Raw genomic sequence first — 12,995 nt, 5'->3', positions numbered from 1 at the left:
CCTGTCCTCCTCTGTCCTCTCCCCCCCCCTCCCTCCCTGCCTGTCTGCTCCTGTGTCAGTGCCCACCCCCCCTCCTCTCCTGCTGCTGTAGTTTCATTCAAAGTTTCATATCCTGTCTACAGTCTGTTTAATAATCCTGTGTGCCCCTGTGTCTGTTTTTTATAAAAATAAGCCATTATTCGTATAAATAATTATAAATAATTCTTTACAAGTATAGAGTGCCACTCGCTGCTCACGTGACCCGCCACCTCTCGCCTCCTCTCCTCTTTCCCTCCTCCTCCCCTCCCAACTGACATCAGTGAGGAATCCTTGGCCCCGCCCGCTGCAGGCAGCTGTCAGCCAGAGAGAGGAGAGAGCCAACGGGTCACGTGAGCGGCGCTCGGCCCTCTGAAAACTGGTAAAGAACAGCTTATTTTTTTAAAACACAGACACACAGGCACACATGATTATTAAACAGAACAGACAGGATGGTATAAAGTGGCTTAACAACCACTTAAAAGGGGAAGTTGCGATTCCAAGGGGGGCATTTTCCCCCCCCTTGCCCCTACCTGCAGATGCCCATGTCAGACACACTCCTCTTTTAGCTTCTCTTGCAGTATTTATTAGCTGCCAACAAAGTGACTGCATACAGAAAAGTCTCCACCTGGGAACCAATCATCCTTGACACATTTCACCACTCCTGACTTGCTCACAAGCAAGCCAGAAGTGGTGAAATACATCATGGAAAGTTGGTTTCCAAGTGGAGGCATTATTGTGTGCAGTCACTTTGTTGCCAACTAATAAATACTGCAAGAGGAGCTTGTAGTGCGGCTGATACATTTTTTTTTTATATTTCTGATAGAAAGTGGAGATGGACTTTAGTGGCTGGCCAAGGCTGCTGTTAGAAATTATGTGGCCCTGTACAACCTACCTGACAAGGCCCCCCACTTACCCTAAAACCGATCCCCCTGTGTGCCTGCAGCAGCTGCCAGTGGGAGAGGAGTGAAGCTGGCAGCACTGCAGGGGAGGGGGGCCTGGGCAGCAGGGGAGCAGGGGAACAAATATTAGAACCAATGATCACTTTCTTCAAAAAGGCAGTACAGCCTGCCCTTCTGCCCGGAAGTTGCCTGGGCTCCCCTTGTGAACTGATGGGACCCAGGCCCAGTACAGGAGGGCCAGCTGTACTGCCTTATCAGCGGCCCTGTGGCTGGCACCCAAACTGTTCATGTACAGGAGGGGTGAGTCTTGAGTGGAGCTGTGGATTCGGGTATGCTTTTAAAAAAACTCTGACCATACTACTCTTTTAATGTAGACCCAATTAAGTTCTGACTATGCATACACACCAGACAGCATTCTCCCTCTGTGTGTGTATTTTTCATTAAAGTTTCTACCTTTGCAGTGATGGGGATAAAAAAAAATGAGGTTCTGCTATCTCATTTCATCAAAACCCAAAATATAAGAGCAATGTATTTGGATTTAAAATAACAGACTCTGGGGTTTATTTACTAAAGCTAGTGAGGGCAAAATTAGTCACAATTCTGCAGCAAAACCAATCGGCTTCTAATCTCAGCGTGTTTAATTAAGATGTAGCAATAAAACCTGGAAGCTGATTGGTTTATCTGCAGAATTGTGACAATTTATCCCCTCTCTAGCTTTAGTAAATAAACACCTCTGTGTATTCTTTTGGTATCTTTCTGTCATCTGTCATTTCACCAGGTTTAAAAAAAAAAAAATCTTTAATAGGAATGAGTCAGGGCTTAGGGTGGTTGTAGGAACAAGCTATAGGGCTACTTATAAGTAATTGTCACTGCCAAAGAATGTTGATGTCAGTACAAAGGTATATTTGTTTGTAAGGACCTTATTTGATCTTTTTTGTTTAATTTCAGACTGATTGCAAAACCATAGAGAATGCGGCAACCACTGAATCATCATGTAGTGTAAGTTTTAATTAACTTTTTTCTCTAATAACTTATAACTTTTCTTTGAAGAGGAAGACCATACTATCAGAGTTGATGAATTGAATGACCTGAATTGACATATAGGTGGCTTATATCTGATCAGATAATTTTTTTCAGAGTATTCTACAGAAAGATTAAAGAGCCCATAGGCATGAGATTGTAGCCATACTGTGCAACCATTCCCACGTTGTTGAGCTCCAGTAGCTGGCACTAGTCCAACTCAGAGTAAACAGCGGTTGGTCATGTTGGATAATTTAAGCCGATCTGATCTGAGCTATAAGCTTATTTATTATTTTTAAAAATATACCTTTTTAGAGGCACATGCTCCAGGCCTGAAGCTCTCATTGAGACTAGTTGCAGTTTTAATCCAAGATGGTGCAGATCCTCTATAGGACATTGTTCCACTAGCTTTATTTATGTCACTGCTTGCCTTAATAGACTGTATTCCCCTTCCTCAGTTGACCTTTTTCCCACACTCCCTGCAAATTCCTCCACTGCTTAACCTTGATTTCCCTCCCCACCCCCTTTTACCTTGTTCACCACCTTCCCCATTCCCCTCCCCTTCTTTTCCCTTTTTTCAATCCCTCCTACTTTGGCTCATTTTCTGCAATCTGAGGAGAGACTAGCATGTTGTTATAACTTCTTGCAGTCAGATATTTCTAAAGGGACCTAGGTAAAAATTTGTTCTTGACCAATGTTTTACTCTATTTAGGATTGTATTGATTGATAGCACAGGAACTGCAGTTCCTGAAGGATCAGTAGCACTCGATCCCCAGTATTTTACAGCAAAAATTGTTACTTTAAAAGTTTATAATTGTTGAATTATATGCTGATATGCAGTGATATATTTGACTCTTGTCTCTGCTCTGAAGCACCTGTGCAAAAAAGATCAAGACCTGATGGCTTCTCAGCCTCTAATTAAAAAATATTTCCTAGACATACTTGCACCTCTTTTCCAAAACACCTTTAATGACCTTCGCAATCAACAATCCTTCCATCCAGAATCCCTCCTGGACGCTATGATCCCCAAACGTAATCCCCCTTTCGATTGTCGACATCAAAGTGATACTAAAGTCTCATTTTTTTTTTTTATAAAAAGAAAAAACGCGTTATACTCACCTGCTCTGTGCAGTGGTTTGGCACAAAGCAGCCCAGATCCTCCTCTTCTGGGGTTCCTCTTCGGCGCTCCTGGCCCATCCCTCCTGCCCCCACAGTAGGCAGCTTGCTATGGGGGCACTCGAGCCAAGCCCCTGCTCTGTTTTTTCATTCAGACACGAAGCCGCAGTTTGGCCCTCCCTCCTCTCTCTCCTCATTGACTCACTGACTTTGATTGACAGCAGTAGGAGCCTATGGCATCCTCCGCTGTGTCTCAGTCAATCAGGAGAGAGAGTCCCGGACAGCCGAATCTCTAGTGCAAAATCCCTGGATCGAGATGGGCTCAAGTAAGTATTGGGGGGGCTGCTTCACACAGAAGTTTTTTTTTTTTTTATCTTAATGCATACAGTGCATTAAGATAAACAAACTCAAATCCTGGCTACCAGGTTAAATAAAACATAGGAGTGCTCATCCACCGAGAAATTCAACTTTGTGCCCACAAAATAAGCTAGTGCCAAATATACACAAACTAGCTTTCCTGGTTGAGGCCTCCAAGAGACATTAGATACCACTCATACTCTTTTCACTTGACATACAGAAATCCTTCAGCACTGTATCCTGGCCCTACCTATTTTACATTTTAGAAAAGTGGGGCTTTGGCGCCAAATTTTTTTCATGAATCTGGAGCTTATACAACTCTCCTTTAACATATGTGAAGTACGCAGGCTTTAAATCACCCCCTTTTGGGCACATTCAGGCCTATACATGGTTCAAATCTTGACCGGTTCAGCAGGCTTAAGCCTCTTCAAAAAAGACATAATTTTCACAATAACAAATCCACTAATCTCGCTGCCCAACCAACACAAAATTCTAGCGCATTTGGCTCCTTTTTGGACCGTCAGGTTAACCCTGCAAAATCCACGCCTCTCACCTCCGTACCCTCCAACAAACTTTCCAATACCAATAAGAGCACCAAAAAAAAAACATTTTTGGGTGTTTGACAAACAATTAGTCTACCATTTTGTAGGCCATTATCCCCCTCTCTTTTAGACACTCAAACTTCTCTTACAAAACTAGGCTAATTAAACCTGTCCTGGGTGGGACATATAGCAGTTGAAAAAATGACATACCTGCCTAAATTATAATACTTGTTAAAGGTTTTACCAATATTGGTACCTGCCCCTGTTATGCGCTTATCCCAGGAACAGGTGATGCGCTTAAAATAGTGCAATCATAAATCAAGAAGTTCCAAACATGTCATGTTTCAACCTAGGCCAGAACCCCACTTTAGGTTGAGTTAGAAGCTAGATTGTGCTCCCCTGTCCATCCGTAACCTGTTGTGGCTACACCCTTAGGACAGGAAAGTCCTCCTAAACCCCATTACACAGCACTCGATGCAGCTTTGGGGACAGTATCATATAGTTAGGATGTTACCTTTCCCCCCACCACTATTGTCTATAATTTTCAAAGCCCTCTTCTCTTCAGGTTTTGAATCCCTTGGTTTTCCCAAACACTGGATTGCTTCATGGGTGACTCAATTTCACTCCTTACTGGCTCCAAGAGGATTCAAATCCTTTGTTGACCTCCAGAAATCACACCACTTGCCTCATTCTGAACTATTTCAATCTTTATGGGTCAAGCATTACATTCTGTCAAACTGTGTGCCACAAAGGGGGGCAATCTTATTCTCACACCTTTTGAATCTAAATGTAAAAATGACCCACATTTAGCGGGACTGATCTTCCACCTATACAACACTTTAACCACCAAAAAACACTAAAACCCTTAAATAATGTCTGTAAATGGGAACAAGATCCACAGATGTCTATAGACTACAAACACTGACCCTAAATCTTAACCACCACAAAATCATGCTTTCTCAATGCATCTGCTGTCAAAACCAACTACAAAGTATTACCTTGGAGGTACATGGTTTCAACTAGATTAGTGCATATTAACACTGATTCTTCTGCACACTGTTTCCATTGTTGCTCTGATTTTGGTTCCTTTATTCATACCAAGAGGACGTATCCAGTGGTTCAGCATTTTTGGCAGCAAATGTACTGCATTCTGCACACCCTTTTCTGGACAGCACTCAAGCTGAATCCATATGTAGCCCTCCTCAATCTAAAACTTGAGGGGATTTCAAAATCTCAATTTGTCCTCACTGCCATGAAACAAGCAATAGCAAAGACTTAATTATCTAAACATATCCCTGTATCCAAGGTTAAATCTGGAGTCCACTGGACTATGCTTAAAATTGACAGTTTGGCTTCAGTGCAAATTCCATCTTGTCTGGGAACCATGGATCTCTAATTACCTTACACAGGACCCAAAAAGACAAAATATAGATGCCACTTAAGTGCCAGTAGAAACAGGGAGCTTGTCCTAGCTCCAAGCTGCAGCAAAGTCAAAAGGAAGGATCCATAAGCAGCGCATAAAAAAGCAGACTCATGTGTGTAAAGTAAACCACTTGGTAGTTTAATGGACACGCTGTTACAGGCCTTGTTCAATAGAATCCCTTCTCATTTACGTGACAGCAAACACACTGTCCAAGTATTTGAAGTCTAACACTGAGATGAAAACATGAAATGGCTAACTTGTGACATCTGATCCCTATACTCCAGCATTTCTCATAATTTGGGTCTTCGTTCACTCAAACATCACATGGACCTTTACCAGTGTTGGGGGTAACTAGTTACAAAGTAACTGATTACAGTAACTACATTACTTTTTTGGTAACTAAGTAAAGTAACTAGTTACAATACTAATATTGGTAACTACACTACTTTACTAGGCTATAGGAGGTAACTACACTACTTTACTAGGCTATAGGAATGCGCTTTCCTGCGTTACCCAAGCCGTGCGATACAATCGTTATTTCGAAGAATAGAGAGGGATGAAGTTTATGACTTTTTGTTGCACTTTATGTTTTATTCTGTTTTTTCAGGTTTTGTTCTCATTTTTCCCAAAGCCTGTGTTTATACAATAAACTCTATGCAGAAAGAGTGTCATGTATCTTCTTCTACACGGTAAATGAAGAAAGAGTACAGTAAAGTAATAAGTAGTGAAGTTACTTTTCAAATGCAGTAACTAGTAAAGTAATCTCATTACAATTTACAGAAGTAACTAGTAACTAGTAACTAGTTACATTATTTGAGTAACTACCCCAACACTGACCTTTACACAGAATACTCTCCTGAACTAAAATGGTTCATTTTAGAAGGGGCTTCTTTTTTGATACATCATAACTACTTCCTCTTTGAGAAGAATTGGAACATACAAAAACAGGGAGCATCTTTCTCTCCGTCTTACGTTAACTTATGTATGGGCTGATGGGAGGAATTATATAGATATAAATGGCCAACAACCCATTCAGGGACACCATCATTACTTATTTTTCGCTACACCTGATTTTCATTGTCATACGTGATACACCCATAACTGAATTTTCGAACTATCTTAACAATGATCCCCTAAATCTGAGATTCATTTTGGAAGAACACCATTCTACAATTACCTATCTTGAGCTCACCTTGTCTGGCTCCACCCAGTCTGCGTCAGTCACAGTGCCAGAATACAGAAAACTTACTTCTAATAACGCACTTTTACATGCATCTAGTTGTCATTCCACACACACCATTAAGGCCATTCCATGTGGTCAGTCCAATAGGATCAGACGCAACTGCTCTAGCCTTAGGGCCCTTTTACACGGGCTTTCTGATCAGGTCCGCCTGTCAGTTTTTCAGGTGGATCTGATCGGACCCTCCATTCACCCCTATGGAGTGTTGACATGTCCGCTGACACCCGCCGCTATCCGATGTGATCCTGTCCTCCAAATCCAGACAGATGGTGACCCTATTTTCCAGGGGGTCCGTTTTCATCCAATCTCCCCAGAGCAGGATTCTGACAGGTCTGTCTCAGCACAGTGAGCGGAGACAGACCTGTAATCAGCCTGCTCAGCGGGGATCAGCAGATCGATCCCCCTCTGAGCAAAGCGGAGTCTGACGATCTGACCACTCATGTGAAAGCAGCTTACTGATTTTGATAGAGAAGATATTTTATTAGAAACAAGACTATGTGAATGTGATAATAAAAAATCTAACGTCAGACAAGCCTGCCTATATGACAGGAGTTTATCAAGGATTCATTTACTCACACAACGCCCTCCTAAGTTAGCTGGACCTATTTGTCCACTTGTATTCTCCACGTGCTATAGTCTACTATTCAAAGATATCAAATGTATCATATTTAAACACTTCCCCCTTTTACATGGGGATGACAGCTACCACAAGATATTGGGTCAGTGTGTTAGATTTGTAGGTAGGAGGGCACGCATTATATGAAACACAATATCTTCCAGTCTATTCATTTCCAATTCGCCACCATGGACTTGGTCAAATGCTATTGGTCTATATAGATGTGGAGCAGCCAGATTGCTGCTGCAATCATTTGGGAAACCTCCATACCATTATTTCATGCTTTAATGGTTTTTCCACTGGTATTAAACAGCTGGTCAATTGCCACACACTATTTGTCACTACATAGTTACCCGTATTTCATGTAACATCCAAAAGGTGGGTAGAACCATGAGACGTTTAAAATGATAGAATGAGGGTCATTTCTCAGACATTAGGACCAACAAAAATACAAGTCTGGCTAGACACTTGAATTCTCTCCATCAATAGAACACACAATCCCTTAGAGTTCAAATCATTGAAAGGATTAATCGACATGTCCATGGCAGTGACCGATTCTCCCTCTTGTGTAGGAGGGAGGTATTTTGGATTTTTAAACTGTATACTCATATACCTAGAGGCCTTAATTTTGAATGGGATATTGCCCATTATTTTGAGTAATCTGTCCTTTCCCTGTCAAGATGTTTCAACAGGTTTCCTTGTCATTTTCTTCTCTTTCCTTTTTACCATCTACTATTTTTCTTTTTTCTATACCATACATTCTCATGTTGGCCATATCAGTGTTGGAGTGACCTCTGCTCTTCTTATTATATACATTGATTGATACACATATAGATGTTATACATCTTTCTGAATTATTGATGGAATATAGGAGAAAATCAATTGTCAATCAACATTTCTATCATTTTTGTCCCACTTCATTTCTTTCAAGTTGTTTTTTTTCTTGAGTATACATATTTATTTGTTTTTAGTTTTTTTTTTCTGAAAACACTTCATTGGTTTTAATCATGCTCACTAGGTTGACACACATAGGTACACTTACTTTTTTCTGTTTATTATTTCTTTTTTCTTTTCCTCTGTGGATAACTATATCGGTCAACAAACAACTAAAAAATGATTTTTTGCAGTCTTGAGAATATTGCTGCTTTTGTCTTTGCATATATGTTTGCTCTTTACAGAGCAGTGACTTTCCAGTTTTGATGCTTGTGACCAATTTTGATGTTTGTGACCGATCTATCCATCTACTGTATCTAATTACTTATTATTATATTATTATTATACAGGATTTATATAGCACAGCACTTTACAATGTACTTATTTGCTTGCTGGTTTGTGTACCTGTGCATTTTGTCTGCCCATGTCATCCATTTTTAATCATATGGCAGCCAATGATGCTCTTATAAACATCGCCTTATACTCAGAACTCCCATCCCCATGATTAAGCTCTAAGAGGTGGAGCAAAACGTGTTGAAGGCGTGGCCTGGCTGGAGTCGGGACAGAGGCTGCAATTCATACAGGTCTCATTTTTGATGTGCGGCTTATGGATCCTTCCCTTTGACTTTGCTACCTTCCACAAGATTTTGATTGCCATCTCTTGGAACTGTAATGGCCCCTGCTCTTGTGCATTTGGACACATGGACTTTAAACCCCATCCAACTGACTCTCCCCCACCTCCTCATGCCTCCTGTTCAGCACAATTAAACACTCCTTACCATTGTTGACACTTTGTATGCGATTCACACCAACTAACCCTTTTACTGGAATAATTACTGTAATGCTTTAATTGATCACACGTGCCCTTTCATATGTGTAAACACCAGTATTGACAGCTGTTCTATAACTAACCACTTCCTGTATTGCATTGTACTTGTCAACTTTTCCCATGATTTTAAATGCAAATTATAACCAAGAAAAATATAGTTTTTAGCGGTTGGATTGTGTATGCCTGACTAACCTCAGATGTCTAAAACATTTTTAACACATATTTATAAAATGTTTGCACCATACTTAAACATGTCACTTTATCAGTTTTAGCAGGAGAATGGTTGTTCCTCTTTCCAATCAGTTAAGGGAGTTGTTAAGGCAGTGCTCCCAATCACTGTCAGCCCCTCTGCTAGGATAACATGTAGTATATACTGTATGCTGTTTTGTAAAATTCATCTTTTAAATACCTTATTACTTCTCCCCGATCAGCGGTTACATAACCGCCCGTCGCTCTCTTTCTCCGATGTATGTACTACGGAGGGAGGGGCCGAGATCAATAAGGTATTCAGAAGATGAATTTTACAAAACAGCATACAGTATATATTACAGGTTATCCTAGCAGAGGGGCTGGTAGTGATTTGAAACAGTAATGTTTGCACTGCTCAAAACAGTGCTAAAAGGGGAGGGAAGGGGCGGCCCACTCACAGAGCATACAGGCAGGGAGGGGAGGGGGGGGGGAGAGCAGAAAGGACAAGTGACAGAGGCGCGTAAACTGACCACGGTGTCAGGGTTCAGCAGCCATGATAAACGGTGGTCAGCTTACAGAGGGGTGAGCAGAACCAGGCAGGATCAGCCAGGTATTTCAGCTGATAGAAGGGGCCAAATTACACATTACAAGCATTGTGCTGTTATTCATCCTTTAAAAAGGAACAGGATCCTTTTTTTTTTTTTTTTTTAGGGTAACAAGCACTTTAATGTCTGTTAAAACCCTCTAATAATATACCTTAACTTATCTTTTACAGCCACAGAAGCTGTCATCTTGACCTCAGTTTAATCTACATTTGTCATTGTGCTACACATGTGATCAACTTTGACACCAGCCATTTGATGGCTTGGTTGAGAGCTATCAAAGGCACACTAGTAACTGTTGCAGTTATCATTTATGGCATGCCTTGACTTGGGAAAAAGATAAATCAGTGGGTTTGGTTTTGTATTGAATTAAAGCATATCTTTGTTCAAGATGCAAATCTATATATCCGTTTCCATATTGTACTTCAACTATTTCGCTTACTCATATTAATCTAAAAGATCTTAAAGTTTGTAAACACATAGCATCTCATTGCATTACATTGTAAAAAAAAATCCTGTATACTGCATTTTGGTTGCATTGGCCTGTACTTCAAATTCAAGTCAATTGTAATGCAATCCATACCATAAAGTGCATCAGCTGTTTTCCTTTCCAATCATTTATATTAGGGTTATAAACCATACAGATATAAAATCATATAATACAGCCAGGCCTGGACTGGGACAACAAATAGGCTCAGGCATTTTAAACTAAGCAGCCCAAGACATCCTAAAAGGCCCATCCCCACTCTCTATCCAAGAGAAGAGAGGGGGGAACCCGGCAGACCTGCGAGTAGTGAGGGGGCTGGGAAAGAGTATGAGGGGGCCAGAGAGCACAGGGAGGAGGCTGGAGAACACAGGGTGGGGGGGAGAGCACAGGGTGGGGCCAGAGAGCACAGGGGGGAGGTGGAGAACACGAGGAGGAGGCATAGAACACAGGGGGGAGGAAAAATAACACAGGGTGGGGTGGAGATCACGGGGAGCCAGAGAACATGGGGGGGAGTGGAGAACATGGGGGGGGACAGAAAACATGGGGAGAAGAGAGCATTTGGGGGGGGGGGGGTAAGAGCATAGGGGAAGGCTGAGAGTACTGGGGGATGTCAGAGAGCACTGGGAGATATCAAAGAGCACTGGGAGATGTTGGAGAGCACTTGGGGAGGAGGAGAGCACTGGGGCAGGCAGAGAGCACTGGGGCAGGCAGAGAGCACTGGGGGATGTCAGAGAGCACCGGGGGGGGGCAGAGAGCAATGGGGGATGTTGGAGAGCACTGGGGGATGTTGAAAGAGCACTGAGGGATGTTAGAGGCATTGAGAGATATCAGAGAGCACTGGGGGGGGGGAGGGTCGAGAGCACTGGGGAATTTAAGAGGGCACTGGGGGAGGTTGGAGGGCATTGGGGGGCCAGAGAACTGGGGAATGTTGGAAAGCACTGGGGGCTGTCGGAGAGAACTGGGGGATGTTGAAGAGCACTGGGAGATTTAAGAGAGCACTGGGAGGGCTGAAGAGCACTGGGGGATGTTGGAGAGCAATGGGGATGTCAGAGAGAACTGTGGGATGTCAGAGAGCACTGGGGGGCCGTAAAGTACTGGGGGATGTCACGGAGCACTGTGGGATGTCAGAGAGCACTGGGGGGGCAGAGAGCACTGGGGGGGAGCACTGGGGGATATTGGAGAGCAGGGGGGGCCGGAGAGCACTGGGGGGGGGGCAAAGATCACTGGGGGATATCAGAGAGCACAGGGGGGTCTGTAGAGCACTGGAGGATATTGGAGAGCACAGTGGGCGCCGGAGAGCACTGGGGGTGTCACAGAGCGCTGGAGGTCGGCAGAAAAATGCTGGATAGGAGGAGCTGTAGGGGCGGATGCATTTAGAAGAATAAATCTCTCCATTTCCTCCTGCAGCCATTGATAGCCTGCTTCTACTCTTCTCCCTCCTGCAGGCTTTCAGAGGTCGCAAGAAGGAATAGAGAGATTGAGTCTTCTAAATGCAGCCGCCCCTTCTGCTCCTCCTATCCAGGCTCACAGGGGGGGCCGCACCCTCGATGCCAAACAGTTGAAATGAACAGGCGGCTGTGGAGAGGCTCTGTGAGAGGTGTAGGCTCAAGGAGCAGCCCAGCTTCCTTGGGCCCCACAAAAACATGTGGCCTCGGCCCACCGGTCAAGCGCCCGGTCTCCCCTTTGGCCAGTTTGGGCCTGAATACAGTATAAAAAAGTACCAATACATAATACCATTAGTGACATACACAAGTAATCACTAAGGAAACTTGTATAATGCCATTTTGGGCTATGACTAAAATTCTTAAGAGCAAAAGATACATCCTCCAAAGAGGAGCTGCATGACCGAGGGACGCTTTCATCAAAAACAAGGGGTCATCTCATCCGTGAATCAATCAAGGTAGCTAGTCTTTGTGTGCATCCACCATTTTCAACCCACATCAATGTGACACATATCTTCACATGTGTTTCTGGTGTGAACGTAGCTAAAGGAATACTTACTGGTAGCCAGTACAAAGATTTCAAACTTTAGTCCTAAAATACCACTATAGCTCTGTTTGCATATACTGTATGTAGTATAGAAAGATGTGTGATAATCGTGCTTGCTATTTGCTTGCTTGTTGCTGTTTTTTTTTTTTTTTCAGCAAGGCACTTGTTTCTATAAGGATACATGGTAAAGCAAGTAAAACACATTTTAAAGCGGAACTTCATTATCTCATTTAACTTAACGTTGAGGCGAAACCCCCGCCCCACCTGCCCCACCGTCCTCGTCCCCGCCTTCCCCCCTTCCCGGGCCCTTCCTTGCCTCAGCCAGGGAACCTAGCAGCTGACTGGTGCGGACCAGGGGAATCTGACTGTTTAATTAAAACAAAGCATTTTGAATGCCCGAGGCGGGTGTTGACGCAATGTGATTTTTGCCCAGTGCTCTGAATGTTAAAGTGAAGAAATTCAATGAAGCGCGGGTAAACGGCAGGAGTAACTATGACTCTCTTAAGGTAGCCAAATGCCTCGTCATCTGATTAGTGACGCGCATGAATGGATGAGCAAGATTTCCACTGTCCCTACCTACTATCTAGCTAAACCACAGCCAAGATAATGGGCTTGGCGGAATCAGTGGGGAAAGAAGACCATGTTGAGCTTGACTCTAGTCTGCAACTGTGAAGAGACATGAGAGGTGTAGGATAAGTGGGAGGCCCCCGCAATGTCATTGTATGTAACCATGTC

General features: G+C 43.1%; 1 protein-coding gene across 1 annotated transcript in view; it reads left to right on the top strand.

The window, feature by feature from the left end:
* Positions 1 to 12,995, top strand: part of LOC309553361 (plexin-C1-like) — a 201,429-nt gene that overhangs the window by 65,142 nt on the left and 123,292 nt on the right. Inside the window, exon 9 of the mRNA XM_082254465.1 lies at positions 1,866 to 1,916. Coding sequence (XP_082110591.1) covers positions 1,866 to 1,916 — 51 coding nt within the window. The remainder of the gene's footprint in view (positions 1 to 1,865; positions 1,917 to 12,995) is intronic.

This window comes from Pelophylax lessonae (assembly GCF_965119305.1).
Source record: "Pelophylax lessonae genome assembly, chromosome: 4".
Taxonomy (NCBI): domain Eukaryota; kingdom Metazoa; phylum Chordata; class Amphibia; order Anura; family Ranidae; genus Pelophylax; species Pelophylax lessonae.
The sequence above is the reverse complement of the archived record's forward strand: the minus strand, read 5'-3'. Positions and strand labels throughout refer to the sequence as shown.